Here is a 13,927-nt window from a genome sequence, read left to right as displayed (position 1 = left end):
TATATAGATTTCTTTTCTTCTTTGAGATCATCACGTCGTTTTTCACAGAGCGATCCCCTGTGAGGCAGATCCTCCTTACAGCTTTTCATTGGCTTTCACGCGGAGGCCAGCAGAAGAATGAGGAAGCATCCGTCTGCCTTCCATAAAGCAGGCATCGGAATGTAATAATAGTGCTCGTTGACTGCAAAACAGCCAAGGCTAAGCATATGGTGTGAGCTTTCGTTATTCAGGTCAGCCTTGCTCGTGGTTGATGGAACCCTCCTGACTGCAAATCAGTAGGAGAGCACAGTGCTACTGTGTATTCACGGCTCTGCGGCAGCATGGCGTTGACCCAGAACAGAAATTAGATTGTCTTTGGTGTTTGTTTGTTTAAATTAGATGTGATTAGTGGCATAGGCTGGGTGAATTGGGAGCAGCAGAAAATCTTCACTCTAAAGATGCAGCCAGAAAACAAAACAAATTAGAGTGAGATGCGAGCAGTGCCATCCCACGTTTCATTTGTCATAGCTCAGTAATTAATCCCTAGAGTAGCTAAAAGCCTAAAAACTTCCCTGGCTTATAATTGGCCTTAGCTCTTTGGGTTAGTTTTAATACAGTCCTCCTGTTAAAAGTAGTGACATTTTTCATTTAGGGCTGAATAAGAAGGAGCATCATTTATTGTTTCCTTTTAGCAGCAGATTTTTGCTCCCCTTTTCCTCTTACATCTATTGTCCGCAGAGACCTGCATTTCTTAATTATTTGCTAATAAACTTAGTTTGCCTCAGCAAATACTTATCAGTTCAAGGTCATTTCTGAATCAGAAATGATTGGCATTACCTTCTGTCACAATCAAATCTCAGTAGATGCACGTCTCAAATTGTTACTCTTAATTGGTATCATTGGTGTTCTGAAATCTCCCTCCCTCACACTGCCTTGGAAATAAAAACTCAAATTGATTAACTGTTCTTGCAGGGGGGTGACAAGGCTGAGAACAACAGGCAGGTGTCACACTGAGAACGCGTCTGCAGAAGATGTGGCATTCAGCATGGGCAAGGAAGAGCACCGCGTGTTACCACAAGTGAAAAGGGTCATGGGAGAGAAACAGGTGCCTAAGAGCATCCCTTCTAGGAGAGAACAGAGCAATGTGAAAGCAAACATTGAGATCTCCAAAAATGGAATTTCTACATGTGTGTTTTCAGTACGTTAACCTGCTCTGATTGGGCATGATTCTACCACAGCTGTCTGTGCAGGAATGTTGGTGCTGGGGAGGCAGATGGACAGTTAGTCTCAGCATTTGCTGTACCAGGTGTCAGAACCATCCCAGTACCTTGCTGACAGGGGAACTGAGGGACAAATGAAGTATCACGTGCCACTAATGTATGAGGAGACTGAGATGGAAGCCAGCTGCTAATTCAGAGGAAGGAATTCGATACTGAAATTCAGTTAACTTCACAACCGCACTTTCCAGCCCCTCCACAGCCGCCTCCTCCTCCTCCCTCGTGCCTCTCCACCACCCCTTCGGCCCACGCTTTGCTCCACAGCTCCTGACAGTTTGCAGTGGTAACATTTCTGACACACACGAAAAGCACCTATTAAACCGCTTGTCGTATCATCTACCCACATCCACCTGCAATTACATGATGCCTCAGTGACTAATGAGTTTGGTCACCCGCTGACAACGTGAAAATAGTGAGGCAGCCAACTGGAGTGTATGCGACAGTGAAGAGCGTGCTCTTATCCTTCTGCACCAAAGGAGGTGGAAAAGGGGCTGAAAATGGGACCTCCGGAATGTGAGGAGCTGGATTCGTGTTTGTGACCTATCTGGAATGTTGGAAGAGAAAGTTACAGATGTGGGTGAAATGGGTTTCTAACACATCAGCACTTCTAATGCAGAGGCAAAATAATTAGCAGGCTTTCAGATCTGTAATTAAATGTAGACCACTAGGTTAGTCAGGGTACCCAGTGTTGTACGCCGCAGTCCTTTGTATACAAGAGTGGTGGCATCTTCTAGGATGAATTATCTATCTATTCAGGTAGAAGTAGTTGGCAGATAACATTGCTGTTAAAAGCACAACTCAACACAAGTTTTGCTTTGTAATATTTCTAAATCTAGATAGATGGTTCGCTTCTTAATTCTGTTAAATGGAAAGGTTAAGTGAAATGTATCCATTCCTTCTGCTTCCATCTCTGCTCAATGCTTTCTGGGCAATGGTACCTCCCTGCTCCCATGTGAGAGCATTGCCCGCGGTTCTTTCTGGACTCATGGGAATCTCTTACGTGCCTGATGTAAATCGCACTGTGTTCACTTTGACAACAACTCTGAAGCTCTGTCTCCCCTCCTGGGATAGAGGACATAGCTGTTACTGCTTTCTAACTGTTCTCTAGGGCTGTCTGCAGGCTTTTCTTATCACATTATTAGCACAACAGCAGCAGGGTCATGAAATATTTACTGGCAATTTTCAAAGTCCCTATAAGTGTTTATATAGAATCTTCCCTTTTATGTTTTCTTTAGCTGACTCTTTAGTTTCCACTGACATGCTGAAAGATCAGCCCTTCAGAATCCCAGAACAAGAGAGAGCTACTGTTTATCCGTTGTTCTTCTATTTATGTTATTATTCTTAATAAGATTCTTTCCAAGCCGGCCCTGGGATCTTCTCAAATGTGGTGCACACAATACGATGAGTCACCACATCAAATCATTGCCAAAGGGGAAGCGCCTCAGAAGTGAGGGCTGTGCAGGGGTGAAGGGCAGCTTTCTGCCTGTTGATTGGTTCCTGACCAGCTCAGCAGGGTCTTTGCTTAAAAACTCAGCAACTGGAAGAGAAGTTTTGCTTTAGTAGCACAGCAGATGCTAAATACAAAGCCCATGGCTCGCCCTTGGAGCAGAGCTGTGGGGTTCAGAACTGCCCAGCAGGGTTCCCAACTGATGTGCTTTGTAGGACCGCACTGCTCAGTGCTCACTGTACTTGCAAAGAGAGATGAAACTCTTCACTTGCCTTCCCTGCTTAAATAGGGGCACTGTCCTGGCCATTACCATATTGCACCTAGTAAACTTACAGGAAGCATGTCTTTATCCAAAGCCAGCCTTTGGGAAGGAGTAGGAACAGAAAGTTTCTTTCCTGGTATAAGCATTTTTGCCCTTACTAGGCAATAGATGATAAACTCTAATAGTTAGAACTAACACCAGCCTGGCTGCTGCCTATAAGCACTTGGCTGTGCAGGACCCTGGTCTGTTTCTCACTGCTGTGAAGCCAGAGAACAATCTTCATCCTGGGCCCACTTCTGCAGCAGGGAGGACAAGGTGGAGACACATGCTTCTGCCTCCTTCCCCTGCCAGTGGCAGGGCCACCTGAACTGGAGGAGCTGCACAGTCACACCTGCTTAAGAGCATGTGGGTTCTGCTCCAGCCAGGTCAGCGTTCTGAGTGGCAGCTGATGGGCTGGCACTGAGCCTCAGGTAGATTTCCTGTCAGTGAGGCACACAGAGCATCTCTGCTTTTATCCAAGCATGCTACAAACTGCATCAGCCTTTCTTTGTGGAACAGATCTGTGTAGGTTCTGGCCATTCCATGGTGCTTACAATAAATCTCAAGGACCAGAAGAAGTTTTCAAATTTCTGGAAGGAGAAAAGAGAGAATTCAGCTGAACCCCTCCCAAAATATGCAGAAAATATCAAGATAGCCACTCCATAAGGAGAGCACATGAAAGCAGTCATTGCACCATCTCTAAAAGCCACAGGAGGCATTTGCAGGGATGGCTGAGATGGAATTATGCACCAAGACTGCTACTTGATGGAACCGGACAAGAAACAGCAGGGAACAGAGCAGGAAAAGGGATGGCTGGTGATGATCAGGAAGGGTGATGGTAGTGTAAGGAGTGGGGAGTAAAAGCAGGATAATGGGCTTAAAATGAGTCTAGCTGCAGCTCCTGCAGCATTCAATCAGTAGAGCTGATCAACCCTATAGGAGCCCCCTCAGTGCAGGGATGTGTGCCATGAGCACTCTCCAGCCCAGCAGGGATTAACGAGGGCTGCAGACAGTGTAACCCAAGACTCCTGCACTAAGGCAGGGAAGGATCATTCCTGGCCAACCTCAGCCTCTCCTCATGGTTTGTGTGTGAGCAGCAGCTGTGCCATAGGTTAGGAGGACAGGCAATGCCTTTTATAAATGCGATGTGAATCCTCGTTTCATCGAAGCAGAACGGCACACCTAAGTCAACATGTCAAACTGTCAAAAAACAAATAGAGGCGAGCAAGCCAAATGAAAGCCAATCAAAGTTCAGTTGTAACAAAGTCCAGGGATTTAATTGCTGCATTAGGAATAACACAGCATACCAAAATGGTTGTTCAAATAACTTTAAACCATGGTATTTCCTCAATCCTTCTCTTTCTGGCCTGCTCCCCTCACTCAAGCTGCGTGCATTCAGCCAGCTGCCCCTCCGCAGCCACACAGACAGCCTCCCTCCAGCCAGGAAAGCAAGCAATGCACTCTGCACTCACCACGGAGATGCAGATAAATTACAGCACTGTGAAATAACTCCTTACGCAGTTTGCTCTATTGTACTATTTTAGTATTTATTTGCTCCATACAGGTGGCACTCCTCTGGTTCCTGGCTGATGTCCTGAACTGCACTAAGTGCCCTGCCTCAAGCTGATCAATGCTCACTGCCACTTCAGCTGCCCAGTCCAAGGCAGATCATCACAAAGCTGCTGAAGAGGATCACTTGCCATTAATTGCCCAGTACCATTTTATAGAGCTTTAAAAACAGTAAAAGTACTTAAACCTTTCAGACAAATGAGTATGTTCTCCTTCCTTCACATAAGCCTGTTACTATGCTCCTCTTTTTCCCTCTGCTTTCTTGTCTGAAAACCCTCCCAGATCTGAAAACAAATGGCCAGGGCTTTCTGAATCATGAGAAGACATAAATACAGCAAAGCATCTCTTCATAACACAAAATGAGAGAAACAGGCTTAACTTGAACTTAAAAGCACCACATATATTGTACTGGAAAAAAAATAAAATGTAAAAAAAAGACTGACAGGGTAATAGAAGAGAAAATTGGATTGTGTGAGGCAGTTTGGTTTGCTGTGAGAGGGCAGTTGGATCCATGGCAGATAGTTGGTATCTGTGTATAATCAGAGGTCCATTATTAAAGGCACTGCCCAGAAATTCTGTGTGGAAAGAAGTATGCAGCAGCAAATCCTGAACCTTACACCTAAGGAATGCTTCCCATGGAACATGCATGTGAGAGCTGGAGTTCTGGATTATATTTAAGCTTTGGGAGCAATGAGCCGACTGCCAGTGTTGGAAGCTGAATGCTCCCCTTTGTCCATAGCCACAAGGTGGTGGCACTGGCTGCTGGAGAGCTGTTGCTGGAGAGCTATTGCTGGAGAGCAGTGCTCTCATGCACTCCTGGGACAAACTCCTGTTTCTGGAGGTAAGCACTTTGCTTCTAAAAACCCACTGATGTCATGATTCAACTGCTTGAAAGTGGTGTTCTCAAACAGACCACTCTCTTCCCTCCTCCCTGCCTTCTTTTTGTTCCATTACTTGACCAAATCTGAAACTTCCACAAAGACAAACTGTGTTCAGCATTCACTTCACAAAAAGACTGATAGTTTTGCCTTAGCTTTGTGTTGTGAACACAAGAAAAACAGACCTGGAATGTGAGACTACTCCACAGTATCAGACTTACTGTGTTTATAAATGCACTTCTATGAAGACAGAATAATGTGCTCTTCTAACTAACAAAATCCTATTAGAAAACACTACAAAGGCAAACAGTGAGTGCTGAAAATAAATGCAGTTTAAGTGCCCCATTATCCTTCTAAGTGTCCAAACTACTCCTGTGAATGGTTATACATCAAAATTCTTAGGAGATGTCCTCCCTCAAATATCCAGTTGCACTGAAGGCAGACTCTAGTTCAGTAAGATTCACACAAATTAACATTAATTAGAATTGGGTATTGAATGCGGAAGCCCCTTTGCCCCTTCCCACCTCTCACTGCTGGATGCCTCTGCTCCCTGTACTCCCCTACTGTGCAGACTGTGTACTACTCAGGGCACCAAAATAGTAGAAGATGCTTGTGTTAGCACAATTTATTTACATTTGAATCCAGAGGGACCAGAAAGTAGCAGTTTCTCCAGCAATGCTAAACTGCACCATGGCAGTCCTCCTAATGCATATACAACCCTGCTGTGACCTGACCAGATGTGGTTCCTCCACAGCTTCTCCCTTATCTGTACAACTTGGTTAGTCTAAAAAAAGTACAAAGTTGCTTCTTGTTCAGTTTAATTATTTACACTTTCACATTCATCTTCCCTTTCATAGACAGCTCCTGGCTCTATTTATGTCTTTTCTGTCCATATCCATTGTCTAGTTAGTTGTAACAACAACAGGCAGTGAAACTCACAGACTACGAACAACCAGGAAATCTCTATTCTTCCTTCTTACAAATACAGAGCCGGTCCTCGGGATGAATTTAGGCATGACTGTGCTGCACTGGGCTGACACCCTTTCTCTTTCAGTGCCCGTGGCAACAGTAGGTACAACACAGCAGAGAAATGTCATAACAGGCAAGCTGGGATTGCCTCTTTCTGGAGGTTTCTTCATAGCTGGTTCATGAACAAGGGGAAGGCCTCTGCTGCCTTATCAAAAACCACATGCCCTGATACTGGGTAATCACAGAAGTGCTTTCACGCTTCAACAGAAGCATACACACTTTATCCAAAGATTAAAGAAAAGACCTTTTGCCCACTGAAAAGAACCTGCCAGCTTACGTGCCACGTCTCTGGAGACATGAAGCGTTTCGCTTCTGAACCTTCTATTTTACTAAGTGCTTTGGTTTTCCTGTAAGGAGTTTCAGAAAATTAGGCAAGAAGCAGAGGAAATCTTTGTGGCTTTCAAGTCCTTTGAACACATACCTATGACTAATCATGAGCCTGTCAGCTGGAAGAAAGCATAAAACTTGTGCCTGGCTGTCTGGTCACTCTTACTGCCTAAACAAACCCTCCTGACTAAGGCTGCTCATCTGCACATACTTTTGGGATGAAGAACATCATTAAACTTTAAAACAGCTGTTATTACTGAAAATAGTGTCTTAAGAAAAGGAAATTATCTGTGAATGTAGTGCCTGCCTTTTTAGGTAGATCCCTTTGATTTAGCATACATACAGTTAAAGTCAGTGGAAGAGGAGGTGAGAAATTCCACTGAGTTCCCAACAAGACTTCAAAGGCAGATTTTTTCATTAGCAGCACTTCAAAACAGTTAGCACATCACCAGAGAGCCTCTCTGCCACTGCTGGTGCGATTCCAGAGATGAATCCATATCTTCTGCCAACCCGGAGCTGCAGCCAGGTAGGCCTTGTCTCAACTCAAGTCTAAAGCCAGTCAGCTTCCAGCCCGGCTACCATGAGCAGCTGAACCTGCACTGCACATACAGTGGAATGACTACTCAATCGGCAGAATAACTGCATTCATCTGCTAGGTCTGGGGGCTGACCTGCTGGAGAGGAGCTCTGCAGAGGAGGACCTGGGGGTCCCAGTGGACATCATGTTGGCCATGAGCCAGCAGTGTGTCCTTGTGGCCAAGAAGAACAATAGCATCCTGGGGTGCATTAAAAAAGATGTGGCCAGTAGGTTGAGGGAGGAGATCCCTTCTACTCGGCCCTGGAGAGGCCACATCTGGAGTACTGTGTGCAGTTCTGGGAAAGAAAGCCATGCAGCTCCTAAAGTCCAACAGAGGGATGCAAAGACAATTAGGGGGCTGTAGTATCTCCCTTTTGAGGAAAGGCTGGGAGTGCTCAGCTTGGAGAAGACTGAGGGGGAATCTCATGAGTGCTTATAAATGTCTGAAGAGCAGGTGTCAAGTGGATGGAGTCAGGCTCTTTTTGTCACTTCCCAGTGGTGAGACAAGGGTCGCTGGGCATAAAGTGGAATACAGGAAGTTCCATCTGAATATGAGGAAGAACTTCTGTACAGTGAGAGTGACAAGAGCACTGGAACAGGCTGCCCAGAGAGGTGGTGGAGTCTCCTGTGCAGATATTCAAAACCCACCTGAACTCTTTGCAACTGACTGTAGGGAACTTACTTTAGCAAGTGCTTAGACTAGATGATCTCCAGAGGTCCTACAGTTCTCGGACTCACTTGAAAAGTCTCACTTGAGTGCAGACTCAACTCATAAAGTTAGCTATGTGTTTCAGTGTCCTACTAAACTGGAAGCTCAAGTCATCTTTGTTAACCCACTGCTCTCTCACTCTAGTAATCAGTTGAAAGGTAATACTGATACAAAATGTTAGCATTAAGTTAATTTTTCCAGCTTCAAGGATCACAGGATGCAGGGTCAAGGGTTAAGAGATGCTGCTTGGGATAAGCTGTAAACAAGTGGAAAGTTGAAAATGTTGACACTGTCTTAAGCAAAGAAAGTATCTCTGCATTACTGCTCTAGTACTCGTGGAAAGGTCAAACATTCTTTGCTGAGCTCTAAACATACAAATAAGCCAAGCTGATTTATCGCTTGTGCTTCTTTTTTAGGAGATGTTTTTGACTTCATTAAGATACACTGACCTAGCTTGAGGTATATCAGCCTGTTTCTAGAACAAAATGCCAGATGTCTTTTGCACACAAAGTACTTTACATGGTCAGGACATACGTAACCAACCAAATAGAAACATTTTCTCTCAATTCTGTGGAGAATGTAAGGGGCGACATTAAAAGCCCACAGCTACTTTCATAGCAGCACTTGGAGAACTTTCGTCTGCAAACGTCACAAGTGCTTCTCTGAAGCACATTCTAATTTTAACCAAAAATGTGAAAACAATAAGAAGTTTTGCACATTAGCTGCAAAAACTGATTGTTTTAAAAGACGTCTGCAGGAAAAGCTACTTTGAGGTATTTCCCCTATTTCTTCTTTGATCACTGTAGCCAAAAATTTATCGGAAATGGCAAAAACCAAAATGTTTCAATGACCTCAAGAACACAGACATTTCCTGAGGCATTTGTGACTATGTTCAAGGGGCCGTAAATCTCCAAGAACTGTCCTCACTACTAACCTTTGCTAGTCAGATTTAGAGCTTTAAAAAGAATCGCTGTTGCATAAGAATGGGCACAGAAATGTTTGTTCCCACTGTACACCAACCAAGTTTTTCGTAGGTAAGTCCCCCTGTTGGCAAACATCACTCAGCAGCACACAAAAGCTGACATGGACATTCATCCATGCCATACCCCAACGTCTAGGATCCAAGGCTCATGCTCTTCCTCACATCCCAGCAGTCTGCTGAATAATGCTAATTCTGCTGCACTGTTTGGTAACAGTCCCACCTGCTAAGGTCAGCACCAGGACTCCTCATTAAGGTGGTTTGCAGACCCTGAGAACCTCATTTCCATAAAGACTTGGGAGGGAGTCATTGTAATGTGCAGCTTGTCTCAGAGGTAAACTGGGGGCTGGGGACTGATTGAAAATAGGAGTGAAAACTGAATAATGACTTGGAAGAAGATAAAAGTGTTTCAGGAATTACAGCTGTCCATGGCAGCTGAGGCAACAGCTGAATTTCTCCGACAGCCAAAGAACTCAGGCTGAAAACTCTGTAAGAGATCGAATGGACATTATTGTCTGTTTGATGGAGGTGAGTGAATGGAAATAAACTCTGTCAGCTGGATGCCATCCTGCTACTACAGACACTCACCTTCTAACTCAGCACTGTTGCCATTTTGCGTGTGCTGCATTGCACACAACTGTGGTCAGCAAACATGAGATTTTTAGGATTCCTCCCCATCTAATGGGGAAATAGACAGAAGAACTTCTCTCCTACTGTAAATACAGGAAATGCAAAAAGAGCTGGAAGAACAGGAAATAAAAGTTCACTGAAAAAGGAGGATGAAATTAAAAATATTAAATAAATAAAAATGCTGAGGAGTTAATGAGGGCGTGTATGGCCTGGGTGAAAACAGCTGCTCTGGAGAAGAGAATGGTTTCACCTGGGGGAATCCTCAGCTTGGGAGTTAATCATTTTCCATGTCAGACACATACAGTTGCTCCACAGCAAAAGACAGATCAGCTCCAAATGTTACCTTTTGGGCCATCAAATTCAATATTTTCCGTTAAAAAAGCTTCTTTTTGTATACTGAATGGTAGTTTGGATTAAATGAAAATGAAAAAAGGAATTATTTTATCTACCATAAAATAAGGCAAAGAAAGTCTTTGCTTGTCTACCTTGTACATCTGGCAAGGTTCCTACCTGTAATATCATTCTGTGTGAGAGAGCGTGGTAAATCACAGGGCTTTATTCAGCACTCTGTCATTCTCTGACAGTTGCTTTCTCCGTCTTGTGTTACCTTGTTACTGAGATTACCAAGGGACGGAGCAGCTTTCCCTGTGAGGAGAAGACACCCAGCTGCCCACTCACTCACCCCAGGTGGGATGGGGCCAGTGAGAAAGGTGAAAGCTTGGGAATTCATTGGTTGAGATAAAGACTACAAAAATGATGCACAGCAAGGAATCAGCAGGCAGGTGTTCAGCCACTTTGCCAAGGGAGGTTCAGGTTAGATACTAGGAAAAAACTCTTCCTAGTAAGAGAGATGAGGCAGTGGCACAGGCTGCCCAGGGAGGAGATGCAGCCACCATCCCTGGAGGTGTTCAAGAGATGTGTGGATGTGCCCACTGAGGGATGTGGTTAATGGGAATGGGTCAACAGTTGAACTTGTTGGTTTCAGAGGTCTTTTCCAGTCTTAATAGTTCAGTGATTCCAATAGAACAAGGCTTGGAACATCTTGTGTTTCCTCAGGAAGACAAATGCCAGCTCTTCTAGTTCAGGGTAGCGCTAGAAGCAGAGAAATTCTCAACTCTGCTCTGCAATAACCAAAAACATTGGTGTGTTATCACCATCACCTTCATTAAAACTAGAATTCCTTGTAATTTGTTGTGGGAAAAACTACTGACAAAAACTGCTCATGAATTACAAGCATGGGCAACAGAGCAGCATAGCAGCATCCTCCAAGTGACTGTTTATTGTCATGGCTTATTGTCATAATGGAGTTCACAGATGATAACGAGGAATCATTCCTCAAAGGCAAAAGTAACGTGTTTAAAAGGTCATCTTTTATTTACTGATTTTTGATTATCTTAAAACAGACAAATGAATGATCCAGGGCGACTACCTACAGCCATGTGACAGCTGTGATTGTTTAAGAGGTATCTCCAGCAGTTCACTTCAAGGAAGCGCTTTTCTGTATGAGAAGAAGCCAAGGTGAGAGACAAGAAAGATGTAAGAGCTTCTTGGTGTGCCTTTTGCATAAGACAGCAGTAAGAAAGGCATCCCTTTGCTCTTTAGAAGCGAATATGATCAATTCACAGCCTTTTTTACACCCTCCGGACTTTGAGAGAGCGGAGGTCCCATCGCGCTCGTTTCATCTGTGTGTAAATAGGATTTCAGCTAGAAATCCCTCCAAACTGTCTCTGCTCCCTGACGTCGTGGGCAGGACTCACCCTGCCGCCACGAGGCAGGCCCGGCTGGAGGAGCGGGGCAGCAGCCGGAGCCTGCCGTCCTTACCGCCCCGCTGCGCGGCCCCGGCGAGGCGGTGGATGTCGCTGCTCCTCCCCTCCGCCGCGGGCAGGGCTGGCGGAGCACACCTGCCCCGAGGGAGGAGGAGGAGGAGCCGAAGGGACAAAGTTGACTCTGGAAAGTTTACGAGGGAGCGTGGGTGGGAAGAGAAACGGGGAGAGGGGAAGGGCGCTTCCTAGTTGAGGGCCGGCAGCTCCGTCGGAGACCCGCGGCGCCCGGTGCGGTGAGCGGCGGCTGCCATGGCTCTGAGCAAAGGGCTGCGGCTGCTGTGGAAGCAGGAGCCGGGGCCGAGCGCGCTGCTGGAGGCGCGGGGCCGCCAGGACTGCCTGCTGCTGGAGGCCGGCACCATGGCGGCGCTCAGTAAGTCGGGGCGGGGGCAGCGCGCGGCGTCGCGGGGCACCCGTGGGTGCGTGGAAGCGGCCGAGAGGCGCGGGGCTGGGCGGTCTGCCGGGACCCCGCTGCGCCGCCGGGAGCGGGAGGTGGCCGGTTGCTCCCTCGACGCCAGCCCGGGCCGCGTCCCTCCTGCCTCCTCCGTGCTCCGGCTGCTTGTAGCCTCCTCGCGGCCACCGGGACGGAGAGGGCTCCAGAGCAGGGTCCCGCTGACGGGATGGGACTCGGTACCCGAAGTTTCTCTCCGGCTGCATCGGTGCCGGTCAACAGATCAGATGTGCGGTTTACGCATCGGAGGGTCGCGGCTGAGTTTGGCGTGGATGACTTGCTGAGATTGACGTCCTGGCAAAGAGAGCTTGCTTCCTGCTGCGTGCCGTGCACGGTTATGGGCGCACCCGGTGCTTGGCGCAGCGGCTCGGGGCTGTCGGGCAGGGCAGCGGCAGCCACCAGTGTTCTCAGGATCGTCTTAACGCGTGTTGTAGCACTGCAGCGGGTGGCGCTGGGACGCTCGTGGGAAAAAAATTAAGATGGTTAGGGATGGTGAGGTGCAAAAAGTAATGCAGGGGAACGTGATAGATTGTTGTTAACTGTGGTCGGTTCTTACCTGCTCCGGCAGTTGTGTCCCTGTTGTGGTGAGGAATGCATTCGGGGGAAAAGGGAGAGGGCTAAACTGAACTTTGTGGCGAAACGTGTGCTTTGCACGGCGCTGGTTACAATGGCCTGCCGAGGAGAGCAACAGGAAGGTGGATTAAGTCTTCCACGATGCGCTGTGGCAAAGCTTCCAGGCTAACGTGTTTGATTGGCTTTTTATGAGTGAAAAAGGCCAGCCAGGTCTACAGGAGACCGATTATTTTCATGAGAAGGACTCGGAAAGTGGAAACATTTTAACCTGTCCTGATAAAACTCTGTTACTGCCACAATGCGCCTTGTGTTGTGTTACTGGAATTTCATACTGTCTGATACTTTGAGATACTTCTGTCGCTTGTTGAATTTGTTGGTAATAGTGGACGTGAATGTGCAGAAAAACTATTCTGTATGTTTTTGGTCGGTTTTCATTGAGCTGTGAAAATAACAGGTCTGATAACAGACCAGCATTGTGCTCACCCTCACTGATCCAAAACTGTATGGACAGTAAAATTGTTGACATCAGTTAATTTTGATACGGCTTCTGTTATTCCGATCCAAACCAAGAGCAACTCCACTGTCTAAAGCCAATGTGCATAAGTAGAACTGAGAGACCAGTGTTCAACTAACAGCCCCAGGCCTTTGTAGAAGCAGTCATTGAGGAGGTTATTTACAATCTCGATAATCTAAGGAATCATCAACTTAAAATACTTTCACAGTGTTGCTGTTATCCATCTGAATACCTGTAGCTAGAAGAGTGAAAGTGATTAAAGAATTGATATATTCTCTTTTAAAATGTGTGTTATTTTGCTTTAGAAGGGTGTTGGACTTGATGACCTCTTGAGGTCCCATCCAACCCCTGCAGTTCTGCAGTTCCATGGTGGCTGCTGTAAAAGCTGGTTTCCCATGCCTTCAGAAAGTCACCTCTGGAGATAGCTGTGATCATTCATGCGTTGGCATCCAGCCTACTTTGTGTTAATAGATTTGCCATTTTAATTCATTTAGTTTCTCTTCCTGCCTGGTTCTGTTCCTATGCTAGAGGAAAAGGTAGTTTATCCAGTTGAACCAGTTTTAGTTCCTTTCTTCTATTTATGAAGGGAAGGACCAGAAAAGGAGGGAAAACCGGGAGCAGGTATTGTGATGGTAAATTTACAAGAACCGTGAAGAGGAAACTCCATGTTTAAGATGTCAACAGAGACAAGGTCAGTTTTGTTTTGTTTGCCCTCAAGTTGTTACTGGCTGCAAAACATTTCAGATAAACACAAATCTAGGGTTAGTAGGTTTGGGCTACTTTGATTGTCCATTTCTGAAGAGAAGATATAAAGAATCACATGCCCGTGGTGATGAGGAAGTAATTGTCATTATGTCTTCTGCAGACT

The 13,927-nt window shown here is 46.0% G+C and overlaps 1 protein-coding gene across 2 annotated transcripts in view; it reads left to right on the top strand.

Moving 5' to 3' along the window:
- The first annotated feature begins 11,692 nt into the window (after positions 1-11,692).
- SYNJ2 (synaptojanin 2) overlaps positions 11,693-13,927 on the top strand; it is a 60,812-nt gene continuing 58,577 nt past the window's right edge. The window contains exon 1 of one of the 2 annotated variants that reach the window (XM_072331761.1): positions 11,693-11,894. In XM_072331761.1, the coding sequence (XP_072187862.1) occupies positions 11,774-11,894 (121 nt within the window). In that variant the 5' untranslated portion in view covers positions 11,693-11,773. The remainder of the gene's footprint in view (positions 11,895-13,927) is intronic. The other variant, XM_072331762.1, reaches the window with a different exon arrangement.

The sequence above is a fragment of the Excalfactoria chinensis genome, chromosome 3 (genome assembly GCF_039878825.1).
Source record: "Excalfactoria chinensis isolate bCotChi1 chromosome 3, bCotChi1.hap2, whole genome shotgun sequence".
Lineage (NCBI taxonomy): Eukaryota > Metazoa > Chordata > Aves > Galliformes > Phasianidae > Excalfactoria > Excalfactoria chinensis.
This window is presented reverse-complemented; position numbering and strand designations above follow the sequence as displayed.